Source organism: Diabrotica virgifera, chromosome 1 (genome assembly GCF_917563875.1).
Source record: "Diabrotica virgifera virgifera chromosome 1, PGI_DIABVI_V3a".
NCBI lineage: Eukaryota > Metazoa > Arthropoda > Insecta > Coleoptera > Chrysomelidae > Diabrotica > Diabrotica virgifera.
The window spans coordinates 205,373,926-205,393,205 of NC_065443.1; the positions used below are offsets into that span (position 1 = coordinate 205,373,926).

Below are 19,280 nucleotides of genomic sequence, written 5' to 3' on the forward strand. Positions count from 1 at the left end.
TGACACTAATGACGTTTATAAAATTTTGATACTATTGGCATTTCATAGGTTAATTAAGTTATATCAGCGTTTTTATATTTTCTCCGTTATTCCTTTAATTTTTAGATTTCTAGTCTATTTTTATATAAAAAAATAATTGTTTTTAAAACTCTTTAGCGACGTATTAGTATAATATAATATTTATTGATTACCTTCGAAGGCCGATATGATCAACCAAAAAAAAAATTTGGTGTGTTTTCTATGGACTTTCTTGGATGTGAATATGTCTTTTTAGTTTACTCCCCCTTATTTAAAAACAAAGCATATACTAAACCTAAATCTTAGTGAATTTTATGTTTCAGATAATTCCGTAGGTATTCTTTTTCTCATGATCATCTTTCAGTGCGTCACAGTTTTTCGATTTCTTTCTAACGCATTAAATTGTATGTGACAGAAAAAAAGGCACATCGGTGATTACATTTCGTCGGTGACATGTATAACATTTATTCTAGTTATTCTAGTTGTCGATAGATGGCGCCATAATAAAAAAAAATAATTTTTTTTAATTAGATAATAATATTACAAATATAATCTGTATAATTTATAAGACTATACAAATCAAAGAAAATACCATTTTATAAATGCAAGAAACACATTTGATTTGTTTTTATTCCAAATTGAAAATAAAATGTGACAACTGTCAGATTTAACTAAAATGTCATGTTAGAATAAATGTCATAAATGTGTATTATCACGGACTTACCTTTTTTCCTATCATTTGTTACGCACTGAAAAATGCTCATGAAAAGGACAATAGTACAAAATCATGGACGCTGTCAATTTTTGGACAGTGACAGGATATCCGCTATTTTGAATTTATAAGATGTTAAAAATTATTTAAAAATTTTTTGTTGCTTATTTTAAGGACATAGGCGCATTTTTTTCGAATCCTAAGAAAACTAATAAAAGTATTTTTGAAACATTTAAACACAGAATAAATTACGTTATTACCGAGGGCCGAAAGTCTCTGAAAACTTCTATAATGTTTATTTTAATAAGCTTCAGGAGTGAAAAAAGAAGAAAATTTAGTTTTAATTTTATATATCTGATTCAAAAGAAACTTTTTGGTAATTCCAAGGGACTTTCGGTCCTCGGTAATAATGCAATCTTTTATTCTGCGTTTAAATTTTTCAAAAATACTTATTAGTTTTCTTAGGATTCGAAAAAAATGCGCCTATGTCCATATCATTATTAAATATTAAATGAATACATTATTTAAAAAGCATTGGCCCGAAATTTTATGCCTACGCTCTTAAGTCACAAAATGTAGAAATTAATACCATAAAAGTCACACAATAAACTCTAAAATAAATAGTTTTTTTTTAAATTTGACAAATGATAAAGACCGCTTAATTGTTATTTTGATATCCACGAGTTCCACGTAATAGAAAAAAAGAATGTGTGTGTACTTTGTACGCACGCAAGAAGTTATACTTCTATTATATGATTTCAACGAAATTAATATACTTTAAACAGTTTACTGATATTTGAATTAAATATTTAGCTAATTTTAATACTTACTACTTTTCAAAATTTTTTATTAAAACAGTACCAAAAATAAGAAAAAAATAAAAAGAATAAAACACACACAAACACATTGAAAAATGCCACAAATGATTTCTGAACAATAATAGTCGGAAATTTTTTTAACTAAATACGTATTTTCTGAAAAAACATTATATAATAAATATATAAAAAAAATATAATAAAAAAATAAAAGTTTCTATTGGGGTTCGAACCCGCTTATGTTTGCGCAGTTAGTATTGGAATTCATTCATCTTACACTTCTACCCACGGAGACACCTGCATCATGTGGGAAGATCGACGAACTAAACGGTTTAAACTTTTGACAGTTCTGAATTTAACCAAATTATTTTGATTTTTGTAGAATATTGAAATATTGAAATAGTAAGAAAGTAAATTTGAATGAGAAAACAATATATTAGGTGAATATTGACAGAAATTTTGATGCTAATCAAATTATGTAAATCAAAGCTTACATTCTATTTTGATAGGTTCATTTTAAATTTTCCAAATAGGTAGGTACCTATGCAATTTTATTAGGATACTGAAACATTTACAATTATTACGTACCTGTCGCTTTTAAAAACTATTTAAAAAATCACTACAATTATAAACTTGCTTTTTTCTCTGCTATCACAACAATAAAAACTAATAAGTATACACAACATTTGTTGATCCATAATCTCCACCAATTATTGACAGATGATTTTAACACCCAATACGATCCCGTATAACGTTTGAGCGACTAAATATACTGTCATATATAACGATAATTGACTAATATACTGTGGGTGTACGCATGCGCCAGGGAATGTAAAAATTCAGCCTCGTGCCTAAAGAAGTATAACTTCAAAAAATAATAAAAGTTAAGTACATACATTGTTAAGGTGAGTTTTTTTTACCTATTGCTGTAGATACTCCTACTTCTTCTGGGTGTTTTTAATTCTTCTACTTCAGAGTCCGATGTTTTGTCGCATTCTGAACACTGCCAACCATAGAGCTTAGATTTTTTCGGTAAACGGCTTAAAGGTGGATTGAGACAGTCCAAATGATAATAGAGATGGCAGGTGTCGCATTTTGCTAGAAGATGTTGGTCTCGACGTTGTCGACACGTTCCACATTCGTTCAGTTGCAGCGGATCTTTAATAAGTATAGTGTATTAAGTCAGTGTAATATACTGGGCGCGCGTAAAGTATAGAAACATAGAGATACCTGTGACACCCCTATGGTATAGTAACAAAATATTGGTTCTGTTTATTAGATGGACCGGCGATTTAAAATCTTATATTTTCGACATTGCAGTACAGTTTCTGATATATACGGATAATATACGTATTTTTAAATAGGCCACCCATATTACTTACTTTTAAGACATGTTGCTTGCTAAAAGGACACAGCTCCCAAAGGCCATAAAAGAAGATAAAAAAAATAAACAAACAACAATCTTACATAACCTTCTATAGGACAATGTCAGCTTAACACTTAAGACAAATTTTCATTAGAGTCGATTAAAAGGAGATTGATTTTAAAATCCTTGTTAATGTATTATTAAATAAAAATAAACAATTATATGGAATGTTAATTGGTGCGAAATTCATATACGGAATGTTAAATGTTCGTACTTCGTAGATACAAAAAGACGACTATTTTCGTCTGTTAGCACACAGCCCTAAACTTCAACAGAATTGAATAGCTGAAACATATCTAAACATACTAAACAACACGTGCAAGTCATTAAAAATTCTGCAAAAGCGAAACCTTAGTCAAATAAAGAAATAATGTCTCTCAAATCTATACTATTCGCATTATTTCGCACCAAATAATATTCCATATAGGTAATAATTGTTTTATTTTCTTTAACAATACATTAACAATCCACAAGGAAAAAGTTTTCCTGTAGTTGGCTGTATACCATGTGATACAAAAAACAATAAATCCTGTATAAAAGGTATATTTAAAAAACCCTCAAAAGGGCCACATCAACCATTCCCAGTTGGAGGTTCCCAACCATTTCACTATCACTTGCCGTCTCACTTCCAACATGTGAACAAGTCATACCTAGCTCTCAGATGTTACCTAGGGCAAATTAGATAATGTTTTAAACATCCAGGCTTAAGGTAGCATTTTATACCAATGTTTCCTTGACGGACTACTTTTACTGGGCTTTGACCCACATATTTTTGTGTAATACTATCTTGGTGGTTAAGCATGTACATTGCACGTGAGTATAACCTAATATTTTTTTAACCCTAGTCAAAATTTCAACATCTTTGCCTTTTTTATCAGGTTATATTCATTTTAGGTAAGCACTGATGATGACTGGTAAACCAGTCGAAAACTAATGTGAATTTGATGTGGCCTTTTGAGGGATTTTTAAATATACCTTTTATACAGGATTTATTGTTTTTTTTTAATACATTAACAAACTATTTTAAAATCAGTCTTCTTTAACTGACTTAATAAAAAGTCGTCTCTTTTAGTCTACGAAAACATTGCGCGTATGAATTTCGCACCAAATAACATTCCAAATACTATAATTATTGTTTTATTTTTATTTAATAATACATTCAAGTATTTTAAAATCAATCTCCCTTTAATCGACTCTAATAAAAAGTTGTTTTTTTCCGTCTACGAATATTTAACATTCCGTATATGAATTTCGCACCGAATAACATTCCATATATGCGAATAGCACCTCGCCGCCTATGGTTGAAATATGGCCGCGTGCCGCAAGGAACCAATCGAAAACTCCTAGGTGCCAAATACATATACGGAATGTTTAGATGCAGCCGGTAGCTGCTTTGATGTTTTTTATTTGGCAACAGCACTTTCCTGTTAAACTTGACGGTAGCGAAAAAACTAATATATAGGGAAAAATTTGTTAAATTTGTTTGCCGTCAAGTTTGAACCGGTGGGTTACGATGTCGTTACATTTATGACGTGCATTCCTAATTGTTTGACTTTTAGTTTAACTCACTTTCGAATTTTGACGATTGCAATATTGCAATCCACTCCCGAGACAAATTTTTTTAATGCGCGACGATAATTACCAATCACGGCAAATGCGCGACGATAGCGACCAATCACGGCAAACGTAGGATGCCGTTAACTGTCAGTCACCTACGTTAGGGACTAAATTTTTTGATGAATTTGGTGACATTGGCACCAAAATGGAACATAGAGAACAAAGGATTTTTCTAGGAGTGACCGTACTGATTCTTTAGCATTATACTGTGCTTCTAGTACAGTTTTTTATTGCTGGTGCGGCATATATCTAGTCCAGAGAAATAAGATTTTTCTCGTGACACATCCCCCTCCAGGCCGAAACCAAATTTTTTGAGTAGTATGGACATCTATATTAATAATCTTTATGTTTCCTGCATCCGATTTTGATGATATACATAGTTATAAACAAATGAAGATCAAAAAACGGTAAATTTTCGCTTTTTTCGTCTATAACCAAAAAGTTAAGCATTTTAAACAAAGTTGAGAGTAAGAAACTCATAGTCTAAAAAATTTCAATATGGCGTTCGCTGAATATGCCTATCCTTATTGGTTGGTTAGAAAATTGCAAAATAAATCATACATTTTGAGTTTTTATAAATATTCATAACTTATGTAAAAATTAACTTAGAACCTTCTTATTACATGAATTGCTGAGACTTCTGGTGCTTAAATTATATTTAAAATTTCAAAGCAATTAGTCAAATAGTTTAAAAGTTATTTAATTTGTTTATCCCAAATTCCTTTTTTTGCAACACCATAAGTCAGAAAATTATGAGGTTACAGTAAGACTTCTGACAGTTTATGGAAGAACATTTATACTATTGACTAAATTAAAAAAAATGACAAGAAGTAACTTTAAACAGTGTAAAATTATTTTGCAAAAATACGTCGATTTTTTGCTTACTTATAAACAATTGTAATAACTTTTTAACCGTTACCCGTAGAAAAATTATTTTTTCATATTTGGAAAGACTGAATTTTTATACACATTTAGAAAGAAACACAATTGTTCTAGGACAATTAGGGTCGAAGTTAGCCCCCCCATTTTTTAATTCACATGTTTTTGCAAAATAATTTTGCAGTATTTAGAATTATTTTTTGTCATTTTTTTTAATTAAATTAATAGTATAAATCTTCTTCTTTCATAAACTATCCAAAGTATTAGTGTAACTTCATCATTTTCTGACTTATAGCGTTGCAAAAAAATTAATTTGGGATAAACAAATTAAATACCTTTTAAACTATTTGACCAATTGCTTTGAAATTTAGGATATGATTTAAGCACCAGAAGTCTCAGCATTCTGTATAATAAGAACGTTGTAAGTTAATTTTTACATAAGTTATGAATATTTATAAAAACTCAAAATTTATGATTTATTTTTCAATTTGCTAAGCAACCAATAAGGATAGACATATTTAGCGAACGCCATATTGACGTTTTTGTTTTTGGTTATAGACGAAAAAAGCGAAAATTTACCGTTTTTTGATTTTCATTTGTTTATAACTATCAAAATCGGCTGCAGGAAACATATAGGTTATTAATATAGACGTCCATACTACTCAAAAAATTTGGTTTCGGCCTGGAGGGGGTTGTGTCACCAACAGGATATTTTTCCCCTTATTTCTCTGAACTAATCCTGTTAATGGCCAATATTGACTATTATTATACCAAAAATTAGTAGAAACATTTTTATTACAACCGTTGATATTAATAGGCTATTGATTATGTACTATAGAAAGGAACTACAACGTTAACGGGGTTTTATTATTTCATATGGTCAATAAATCTCTATATATGAAAAAACCGCGGAGTGCTACCATTTAAAGGGGTGCGTTTTTGAGAAACGGGTGAATTAGTCCCTGGGCACAGGTTACATTAGGGTGAGTTCTATGCACTTTTGGTACAAATACGTCTACATAAAAATTGTTCCTGGTTAAATTTCCTATCTAAATATAACTTTTTAAAGTCAAGATATATTTTTTTAACAAAAATATATTCAAAAGAAAAAGCATAAAGAAACCCAAAAGAAAGAAATTTTGTTTTTTGTCCCATAACTTTTGTCCACGGGGATATAGGTATAGACATTGCTTCACAGAAAAAAAACTTACATATTTTCTCTTTAAAATGGTGTTTGGTAGAGGTCATTAGGATTTACAGTTTTTGAAATATGATTTTTCAAAGTTTGCCACGCACAGCAATTTTGGGCAATTTTCCTTGTTATTTCGCAAATATTGTTCTGTAACTTTTTTCTACGTCACTTTAGGTATATGCAATGGTACATGTAAGAGGAATAGAAATCAATTACCTTTAAAATGGTCTACTGTATAATGTTGTACGACTTCTTTCAAAGAGGTTATCTTTTTCAAGACTTTATACTTTTAACGAGTTTTTATATTTTTTACGACTATTTTTTAAATTTCGCATTATAACTTTTTTTCTATATGGTATATATTATATAATAAAAAAGAAAGCTTAATCTCTTTACTTTAAAATGGTGTATTATAAAAAATTCTAGGGTTATTTTTTAATAAGATATGCTTTTTCAAATTGTAATAAGTACTTGCAACGATTTTTGATTTTAGGCTTATTTTTAAATTCCTTATTATAACTTTTTTATGTGATTGTGTGTTATGATTGAATCTTATTTTTTATAGGTAATACTTTGGATTCACTTGACTCGGCGGGACAAACTTCAAAATATGGATTAATTCCAATATTTACGGTCAAAGCTCCTGCACCACAAGCTTTGCTTGAAAAAAATAGCATGTAAATGTACCAAAGGATGTACAAAAAACTGCGGTTGTAGGAAGATAGGAATAAGTTGTTCAATATTCTGCAAAGGGTGCATGTGCATGGGTACTAATTGTGGGAACTCTAAGATAACTGGGGTGTCAGAGGAAGATATTGAAGCTAATGCTAACAAAGAGATGGACTTTGATTTTGAAAATTTTTTAAATGTCAACGTTTAAATAATTTTAACTAAAGTGATGTTTTTTAAGACTAATGTTTATGAAATTTTTGGAAAAGAAATAATTTTTAATAATACAGGTAAAAAAATATCAAAGAATCACTCGGTGTCCATTATTATTTAAATATAGATGATACACCATTTTAAAGAACAGAAAGTAAGCCCTCTTTGTTGCGCAATATATAGATAGTATATTCATGTACAAGAAACAAAAAGTTATAATGAGAAATTTCAAAAATAATCGTAAAAAAATGTAAAAAATAATATTTTTTTTATATTAGGTATTATATAATATATTATATATTAATTTTATTTTATTTTTATATTATATTATAAAAAAATTAATATATAATATATTATATATTAATTTTATTTTATTTTTATATTATATTATAAAAAAAATCGTTAAAAGTATAAAATTTTGAAAAACCATAATCTCTTTAAAAAAAGTCGTACAACGTTATACAGTAGACCATTTTAAAGGAAATTGATTTCTATTCCTATTACGTGTACCATTGCATATACCTAAAGTTACGTAGAAAAAAGTTACAGAACAATATTTGCGAAATAACAAGGAAAATTGCCCAAAATTGCTGTGAGTGGCGAACTTAAAAAAATCATATTTCGAAAACTGTAAATCCTAATGACTTCTACTGAACACCATTTTAAAGAAAAAATATGTAAGTTTTTTTTCTGTGAAGCAATGTCTATACCTATATCCCCGTGGACAAAAGTTATGGGACAAAAAACAAAATTTCTTTCTTTTGGGTTTCTTTGTGCTTTTTCTTTTGAATATATTTTTGTAAAAAAAAAGTATCTTTGACTTTAAAAAGTTATATTTAGATAGGAAAATCAACCAGGAACAATTTTTATGTAGACGTATTTGTACCAAAAGTGCATAGAACTCACCCTAATGTAACCTGTGCCCAGGGACTAATTCACCCGTTTCTCAAAAACGCACCCCTTTAAATGGTAGCACTCCGCGGTTTTTTCATATATAGATGTCCATTGACCATATCAAATAATAAAACCCAGTTAACGTTGTAGTTCCTTTTAGCTATCTTATTTTGAATATAATCAATAGCCTATAATATAAAGTGAAAATAAAATGGGCCACTTGGTATTTGTTTAAAAAAGTCCTTTGTGTATTTGTATGAGTATCGGCTTCATTCCGCTAAATAAGTAGGTTTTATTATCAGTAGGTACGTCGTAATTTACTGTCAGTTGATATGTTATAATTTTTGAAATAGGATTAACAGCGATAAAAATCAGACTAAAATATAAAGGTAGGTATATTTTACCACGGCGTTCAAAAATTGAAATTTTAATACTAAAAGGATGTGGTGACAGATAATATAATATTAAAAAATTACGAAATTTGAGTATGTTTTATTTGCGACATTGTTTGTAGGTAACGAACACTCGAAGACGAATGTGAAATATTTAATAAGTAGGAATAAGTATTCATAAGGACATCGCACACATCTTATGGAAAATATAATGTCACTCAAATTCAATAAAATTTATACGAATAGATTCGTTTTAAATTAACGGTCAAATCTTATCATTGCGCCAACTCTTAATTATGATTAATTACGGCGCAAATTGCAATTAAAGTTTATCGAAATCACATTTTTGGAGTCAGTAAAACTGTCAGTTACAATCACTATTGCTCTGGGTGCTATTCAAAAGAGCTTAAACCCCGCTGGGCCTAAGCGGATTAGTGAAACTAATCCGCCAATGGAGTACCGACAATTTGGGTATTATAAAATATTTTTTCTCTTTTGACAACGGCACCCGATTTGGGCGTCGAAACGTTAATAAAATTATTTTTTTCATTTTAATTGTGGCTTATTTCCCATATAAATAATTAATCAGAACACAAAGAGATAAACGTTTTTGGGAGAAGTCGAAAAATACCTAATTTGAAAGAAATACCGCTAAAGGACGCGTATACGAAGATGCGACACGTTGATAAAAATCGTTTTTTAATAATATTGTGGCTTATTTCCCATTATAAATAGTTAAAATTGTAAAAATGCCACAAGAAAATAGCTTCAGAACAACATTTTTTCTCTCTCTAACTTATGTACGTATCCATTTGATTTCAGATTTATTTATATCAATTTCTGCTCTTATTATTGAAAATATGGAGTTGGCGCAATGATAAGATTTGACCGTTAATTTAAAACGAATCTATTCGTATAAATTTCATTGAATTTGAGTGACATTATATTTTCCATAAGATGTGTGCGATGTCCTTTGACGAAAGTGGACATGTACGAGAACTCAGCAAAAGTGGTCGGCTTGGTATTCCAGAGAAAACAAAAACTGACATTTTTGTCGATGGATAAAGATCCTTATAAGGCAATTAGAATAATTGCAACTGAAAACCAAATCAGTCAAACAATTTTGTTCGTAAATATTAAAAAAAAAATAAAAAAAAAATAAAAAAATGGCATCCCTCTTCGCTCCGTGCATGACGGACGCGACATCTAGCGTAGTCGCCTGAAATTTTTGGCGAATACAAGAATTTGACGTTATACATACATAATATGTCATATGATACACATATCACCACCGCCTACAAAAGTATAACTCCGAAAAATGCCGTTAAGAGTAGAACTTTCAATGAACGCCGCGAAAAATATTATTTTCGATTATATGATTGTGAAAATTATAATCCCTAATAAAGTGTTAGCGAAAAAATTTATTTTTTGAGGAGTATCGGCAAAAAACATCATTTCTGTTTGTGGATCCACGAAAATTCTAATTAGTAAAAAGCTCTCAGAAATAATTGTTTTCGTCGGCAGAAAGAGAAACAGAAAGGGAAATAATTGTTTTCGTCGGCATCTATTATGAACTAAATCTTTTCATTATAAATATTTTGGGAGTTATAATCTTCGCGGTCACGCATATAAAAAAAATTGTAATCGCCAATACTTTTCAAAGAGTTATTATTTTCATATCAGTCTTTCAACTGTTGTTATTATTTTCACTGGAAATGTATTAGGAATCACATTAATCATAGGTACCAAAGATATGACATATTAGACGTTAATGTAATATTTATTTACCATTTTTGATCAAAATTTAGATCAAATAAGTTCGAGTGTCAAATAAACGTCAAATTAAAAAGCGGATATTTGAAAGTTCTCTGAAGAAAATATCCTTTTCAAGGGTTTTTCTTCACTTTTTTGTTATAGCTTAGTTGTCGGTGTTAACATTAATTGTGTACATCGAAAGCAATTGGCAGTGTGAATTATTAGTACTAGATTTTAACATTAGCTGGGTCTATTGAACTATTATTTTGTAACACAAAATGGAAATAGATGACGACAGGAATATACTACCAGATCGGGGAAAAAAGAAAGTCGTATGAAAATATAAATAATAAACATCAAAACGGCAATAATAAGGTAAGCGAAATATCTATTGAAAACAATTATTATTCAATCCTTATTCGTCAAAGTTGTCATATTTCGCCGCTACGGGCGTTGGCTTAGTTTCGTGTATCCCCACCATGGTCACGCACGGAACGAATAAAGCAAAATTGATACAGGAGTTGAATGAAGACAATCTAAATCCAAAGTAAAATGAGTTCTGTGACACAATGTTAAATATATTTAACATAATCCTAATTTTTTTAACTAAATCCTTTTTTCTGATCGGACTGCTTTCCACTGAACTGCAGGCACTGGTCGGATGAAAATCAGCATTTGATGGTGGAGGCACATAGGTAATATCGACAAAAGATCAATGTGTTGGCACGAATTATTAATACATAATAGAATTATTGGACCTCATTTTTTGATAGGACCACAACAGGTGAAAAATATTAGACATTTTTAGTATTGGAGTTAATTCTAGAATTACCCAGACTCTTTAATGATATAAATTATCATCTCGTGAATACATATTAGCCCAGGGCGCATCTGTTTTGAGATAAGCGTTGAGAGGTGACTCAAATTTTTTTGCAGAAATTGCTTGAAAATAACTCAAATAATAATATTTGAGTTATCCTCCCACTCAAAATGGTCCGGAACATTGTTTAAATAATCAAAATGTCAAAATATGAAGGAAAAATTCGATTTTTTTTATCGTTTTTTTTTATTATAACTTTAAAACTACTCATTTCTGAGAAAAGTTGTACTGACGTAAAAGTTGCGTAATTAAATTTCCTGCAATATAGAATTGGTTGAAAATTTAAAAAATAGTCACCCTTGTTGCAAAATAGCAATAATTGCGAAAAAAAAACCATACAAAAACAAGTATTCGCATTTTACTTTTTTCAACCATGTATGCTACTGATATATGTGATATTTAAAAAAAGGGTTTACAAAAAAATTGTTTTATTTTATTTGTTGTATATTTTTGTTTTATTTTTTATTTCAAAAGGAAATGAAACATTAAAAAAATACATATGTAATATCTATATATTTTATATTTTTTTAGTCCATAATCTTTTAGGACCTCATATTTTACCCAGAAAAACTTTATGATATAGTAAAACAACACTGTAAATTTTATTCGGATCGGTTTAATAGATTTTGCAAAATAAATTCTGCAATCCAGCTTTCGCAAAAAAAAATCATTTTTTTTTTAATGTTGCAGGACTGAAAATAAAGCAGATAGCAAGTTGATTTTTTTTGCTTATAGAAGTGTACTGTAACTTTCACTTGCAATTTGCAAAGTTAAAATCGATTAATTACCACGGCGTCAGGAAAATTTTTTAAATAAACATTAATTTTTGGTGCTACGCGCAGGACAGCGGTGTTCGATTCACACAAGTTGATTTCCACCAAAATTTCTTACAATCTTTATCTAATATATTATTTTCTTACTCTATATTTTGTTGTATTTTAATATTTTAATTCCACAAAAATCAAACTAATGTTATTACTGTTTGTGAAATATTGTTTAAACAATTGCATATGTTTAAAAATAATAAACTTTTATTCTCTAAGTTAAAATATATGAACAAAGAAAGTTTTTGCTAAAAAAAGTGTTATTTCAATGGATAGAGTATGTGTTTTTATTTTGCAATAAACAAATTTATTTATTTATATCGAAATGTAATAAAAATTAAAATGTATCAATCATTATCAAAGGTCATTGGAATGCCCAATCAGAGCAAACTATCCGCTGTCCTGAGCGTAGCACCAATAATTAATGTTTATTTAAAAAATTCCTGACGCCGTGGTAGTTAATCGATTTTAGTTTTGCAAATTGCAAATGAAAGGTACAGTACATTTCTATACGCAAAAAAATTTCAACTTGCTATCTGCTTTATTTTCAGTCCTGTAACATTTTGAAAAAATGAATTTTTTTGCGAAAGCTGGATTGCAAAATTTATTTTGCAAAATCTATTGAACCAATCTTAATGAAATTTACAGTATTGTTTTATTGTATCATAAAGTTTTTCTGGGTGAAATATGAAGGTCCTAAGTGTAGCATAAATGGTTGAAAAACGTAAAATGCGAATACTTGTTTTTGTATGGTTTTTTCGCAATTATTTCTATTTTGCAACAAGGGTGACTATTTTTTAAATTATTAACCATTTCTATATTGTAGGAAATTTAATTACGCAACTTTTATGTCAGTACAACCTTTCTCGAAAATGAATACTTTTAAAGTTATAATCAAAAAACGAAGAAAAAAATCGAATTTTTCCTTCATTTTTTGACATTTTGATTATTTACAATGTTTCGGACCTTTTTGAGAGGGAGAATAACTCAATATTATTATTTGAGTTATTTTCAAGCAATTTCTGCAAAAAAATTTGAGTCATCTCTCAACGTCAAAATGTACTAATATTTTTACAGATGCGCCCTGGTCTATATATCAATTTGGTTTTAGCAAGATGGAGCAACTCTTCATTATCTTCGAATCGGTCGTGAGTTTCTCGACAATACATTTCCAAATTGCTGGATTGGAAGAAGAGGAGCTATCGAATGGCCAGCAAGATCCCCAGATTTGACACCTCTAAATTATTTTTATGGGGTTATTTAAAAAGCAAAGTGTATTTAAATAGGTCATAGACTATCCAATAACTAAAAGACAGAATCACTGAAGAGATAGCACTAATTTCTCCAGAAACGATGACTTAGATAAATTTTCATTCAGAATGGATTTTTGCTTCCAAAGACAAGGTAGCTAGCTACTTTTTTTATGTGCACATTTGTACTAAGGTAAGTTAGGTTCAATCGAATTATTTTTGGTCCCAGAATATGTGATTAATTTTATGACCTGTATTTTTGTTACACCCTGTATATTGACCATTGATATACAGGAATTAGGAAAAATATTTTTATTTTGTAATGAATATTGCTGTATAAACAGAAAACACGTAAAAAATTGGTGGTATTCAATATATCTGTTTATACAGCAATATTCATTACAAAATAAAAATATTTTTCCTAATTCCTGTATATCAATGGTCAATATATAGGGTGTAACAAAAATACAGGTCATAAAATTAATCACATATTCTGGGACCAAAAATAATTCGATTGAACCTAACTTACCTTAGTACAAATGTGCACATAAAAAAAGTTACAGCCCTTTTAAGTTACAAAATGAAAATCGATTTTTTCGAATGTATCGAAAACTATTGGAGATTTTTTATTGAAAATGGACATGTGGCATTCTTATGGCAGTAGCATCTTAAGAAAAAATTATAGTGAAATTTGGACACCCCATAAAAATTGTATGGGGGTTTTGTTCGTTTAAACCCCCCCAAACTTTTGTGTACGTACCAATTAAATTATTATTGTAGTACAGTGCGACAAGCGAGTGGTGGCGGTTGACCTTCTCGTATTCTGCATTTGTCGCTGTAGTCCTGTCGCCAGGGGGGGTACAACGGCCTCCTGTATTCAGATGGACTTACCCAAGTTTTTTTTATGTATTTTGACCCGTAGAAAACGAATTTTTTGGGTAACAGTTGATCCGGATGTCGATAAGATTGTTATAGACCAAGAACTTGAGGAATCAAATAACAGCGATTTTTGGCAAAACAAAACAATATTTTGTATTTTTTGGGTCATTTTAAGCAAAAAATATTTCTACAAGTTTTTTAGTAGGATGCAGAGTTTTCGAGATAAACGCGGTTGAACTTTCAAAAAATCGAAAAACTGCAATTTTTAAACCCGAATAACTTTTGATTAAAAAATAAAATAGCAATTCTGCTAAGCGCCTTTGAAAGTTCAAGTCAAATTATGTCGGTTTTGATTATTTGCATTGCTAAAAATTTATTGTGTTATTGTTAAACAAAGCTACAAACAACTAGTGCGTGAGTGATGTTTCTATGATTTCTCATTTAAAATCGAACGAGTAGGTAGAATAGGTACTAGTGCAATCAAGACTATTTCTACGTTACATGCGTTAAAACGCATGTAAAAGCACGGGAAACCCTACGTGTTTATAGCTTTGTTAAACAATAAAAAAATAAATTTTTACCAATGCAAATAATCAAAACCGATATAATTTGACTTAAACTTTCAAATGCGGTAAGCAGACTTGCTATTTTATTTTTTAATCAAAAGTTATTCGGGTTCAAAAATTGCAGTTTTTCGATTTTTTTAAAGTTCAACCGCGTTTATCTCGAAAACTGTGCATCCTACGAAAAAACTTGTAGAAATATTTTTTACTTAAAATGGCCCAAAAAATACAAAATATTGTTTTGTTTTGATCTTATCGACATCCGGATCAACTGTTACCCAAAAAATTCGTGTTCTACGGGTCAAAATACATAAAAAAACCTTGAGTAAGTCCATCTGAATTAACGAGGCCGTTGTACCCCCCCTGGCGACAGGACTACTGTGTATTTTCGCTCAAGGTCACGCGCCAGCACTGGCTTGTCGGCTTGTACCATTAGTTAAACACAATGTTTTTAAAACTTTTTTGCCTCTTAGTACTTTTTCGAAAAGTCAGTTTGTATCGAGATATTTCGAATATTTGTCAAATCCACCACATATTTGTATATGGTTAAGTACGATTATGGAGACTTGGTAATAATACGAACATTTATTTATGATTTACATTTTTAGGGATATTTTGAACCATATTAAAAAAGAAGTCACATCTCGATAAAAGGTGCCTTTTCTAAAAAATACAAAGAGGCAAAAAAGTTTTAAAAACACTGTGTTTAACTAATGGTACCCTAGTAATATTTTAATTGGAACGTACACAAACATTTGGGGGGTTTAAAAGAACAAAACCCCCATAAATTTTTTATGTAAACATATTGAAAAATAAGCTTTTTTTTTTTTTTTTTTTTTTTTTTTCGTGGAATTTATGGCTTTGGTGAGGACCAATTAGCCAGACTATGTTAGATTGTATAAATAGTTTGTGTAAATTGTTTCATAGTATCAAACTTGAGCATGATGTATTCATTTGTTTTGTTAGTAATATGTAGCATTAGTAAGGTGTAAGGTGTTTAATTTTTTTTCCTTCCGCGCTAGAGCATCAACCCGGTTCAACGCCGCGGAGGTTTTAGCCCTCTTTGTGTGTGTTTTTATTTTTTTTTGTTTTCTTTTTTTTTGTTTTCTTTTTTTTTTGTTTTTTTTTGTTTTTTTTTTGTTTTTTTTTTGGTTTTTTTTTTAATTGGTTCATTTTTTTTTACTTGGTTTATTTTTTTTATTATTTTTTTTTTATTTTTTTGTATTTACCTTTTTTTTTTCCTTTAATGCTTTACATTTAGTTTGTTTTGCAGAATTGCTTACAAAATTGGTTAGTAATTTTACAATTTTAGTTTACAGTTTATGATGTGTTGATGAAGTACATAAAGTATATTATTATTTCCTGAAAAAATAATACAATTTAGGTCTATTGGAAGGTTTATCTTGTAGTGAATTAAGTTTTTATATAGATTATTAATGTTTACAATATTTATTGGACATTCAAGTAAAACATGTACCAATGTACCCATTTTACCACAACTACACAGTGGATCGTCTGTAATTTTTATTTTGTGCTTATAATAAGGTGTTAGTGCATGGTTTGCACGTATTCGATTTATTGTGGCGACAAAGTTTCTGTTTGGTATTTTGTGAAACCATGGTTTTCTGGGGATCCTTGGCTGGTGTTTACAAAAGTTTGTTCCAGTTGTTGATGCACTGTATAGGTTTTGCCACATCTCATTTATTTTGTTCCTTTGATTTAAGAATAAATCGGACGGGGGTAGTTTAAGATTTAGTTCTTCTCCTGATGTTGGAGCTGTTTTTGCTAAGGCATCCACCATTTCATTACCTGTTATGCCTGCGTGTCCCTTTACCCATAGATATATGACGACTTTATTCTTGATGTGTATCTCATTATGTAAATACAGGATTTTTGCTTCAATATGATTAACTGATCTATTTATTTTAACATTTTTAAGTTTATCTACTGCACTTTTGCTGTCCGTACATATTATAATTTGTCGTGGTTAGAGCCGAGTACGTATTTCATAGCTTGCACTATTGCTGTTAGTTCTGCAGTGTATATGGAAGCTTCCCTTGGTAAAATAAATTTTTTGTCAGTATTTTCCTCAAAATGGTAAAAGGCACAACTGGTATATTCTTTTGACTTTGATCCATCAGTGAATATAGAATCATAGTTTGGCCAGTATTTGTTTTTTGTTTCGTTGAACTTTGTTTGACTGATACTTGCTACTTCTTCACTTTCAAAATAGTAGGTTCTAATTTCACGTGAAAAAATTTGTTCAGGTGAGTAAATTAAAACTGGAGGGAGTTGGTTGGAATAGAGTATATCTGTAATGTCAGCTATTTCTGAGAAAGATTCTACTATGAGGGGGGTTTTCTTGAAGTGCCAGTATCTATGGGTCAAAACCTGAACTGTTAGTGACTGTACACTATTGAGGTAAGAAGTTTTTTTTGAAATGGTTTTTATCATGAATATTCTGCTCAATAGTTGTCTTCTTAGTTTAAGAGGAGGTTCCACGGCTTCAGCTTGTATAATGTTTATCGGCGTTGACTTAAGATATCCCAGGCAAACTCTTAAGCATTTATTTTGTTGTATCTCGATTTTATTTAGATGTGTATCTGCTGCTGTTCCATAGAGTTGACTTCCATAATCCATTATTGATCGTACCATTGTTTTGTAGAATAGTAAAGCCGTATTTGGGTCTGCTCCCCACTTTGCTCTACAAAACGCTCTTAGGATATTTATAGAATTACTTGTTTTTTTAATAATTTGGTGGATACAGTCCTTCCATAATAGTTTTCTATCTAGATGCAGACCAAGATATTTTACAGAGTTACTAATACAGAGTTTATATTTTCCTATTGTTAATTGTCTTTGATAGTTGTTTCTGTTTCTAGAGAAAATACATATATTGGTTTTGGACTCGGATATGGAAAGTCCCATGTTGTCTAGGTATTTTTGGATTTTTATAAATTCAGTGTTGATATTTTCTATACATTTGTCCTCTGATTTGCTACTAGTGTAAATAACAACATCATCAGCGTATTGAATGATTTTAGACTTTTGTGATATAACATTTTCTATATCCATTGTGTACAGGCTGTAGAGGATTGGGCTCAGGATACTACCTTGTGGTAATCCAGATCTACATATTCTTGATTCCGAAATTTCTTGATTTATCTTTAAGGAAACTGATCGATTAGAGTAAGCTGATTTTATGAAGTTGGCAAAGGAAGTTGGTAGACCAATATTGATGAGCTTCTCTTCTAGTATATTTATTTGAACATTATCATATGCTGAAGTTATATCCAAAAATGTGGCCAAAGTGCTGTATTTGTGTGTGAATCCTAGATAGATGTCATTTACTAGTATCGTTAGGGGTTCCAAGGAAGATCTTCCCTTTCTAAAAGCATATTGTGAGTCAGGTAATATTTTTTCATTTTCTAGCCAATATTCAAGCCTGTTCTTTATCATTCTTTCCATGGTTTTAAATATACACGATGATAAAGCTATGGGTCTATATGAATCTGCATTTCCATTCTGTTTTCCAAGTTTTTTGATAGGTACTATGATGTATTCTTTCCACATCGGTGGAAAATGAATCCTATTTATCCAAATCGAATTGAACAATTCCAACAGGGCTTTCTTATGGTCTAAGGGCATTTTATGCAACATATTATATGAAATGTTATCCGCCCCGGGAGATTTATTATTTGTTGATTTAATGCAATGATCGAGTTCCCATAATTGAAATAACGATTGTAGGAAAGAAGTGTTCCTATTTACAGTAGCTATTTGTTGAGTAATGTTGTTTTCGACCCATGGAGGTGAGATTTTTGTGTGGAATTCGCTTATCCAGTCTTCTTTGGGGTCCATTAGGGGTTTATTCGCTTGTTTTCGGTTTTTATATCGGTTTACTTTGTTCCACACTTCTTTAATTGGTGTATTTTGATTTAGATTTTGGCAGTAATTTATCCAACTTTTTTTCTTAGTTTCTTTAAAAGTTTTTTTAGCTACTGCATCAAGTCTTTTATATTCTGTTAGATTATTAAGATTTGGAGCCTGTGTGTAGGTTAAGAAAGCTTGTTTTCTTGCTTTAGCAGCTATGTTACAGGTTTCGTTCCACCAGTCCTTTGAGCAATGATTTCTATTTTGTGCGTTTGATTTTCGTAACGGAATTGCTTTGTCGGCAGCTTTGTTAATATTGTCGATAATGCCCATTAATGATGATTTTGGTTCTGTTGCTTCAAGGGTAGCGGTGTATACATCCCAATTAGCAGCCTTGAGTCTCCATATATTATGTTTTGTCTGTTTAAT

The 19,280-nt window shown here is 30.2% G+C and overlaps 1 protein-coding gene across 3 annotated transcripts in view; it reads right to left on the minus strand.

The window, feature by feature from the left end:
• Window positions 1-19,280, minus strand: part of LOC126881859 (PHD finger protein 14) — a 129,655-nt gene that overhangs the window by 48,525 nt on the left and 61,850 nt on the right. For all 3 annotated transcript variants that reach the window (XM_050646506.1, XM_050646499.1, XM_050646517.1), the window contains exon 11: window positions 2,466-2,703. In XM_050646506.1, the coding sequence (XP_050502463.1) occupies window positions 2,466-2,703 (238 nt within the window). The remainder of the gene's footprint in view (window positions 1-2,465; window positions 2,704-19,280) is intronic.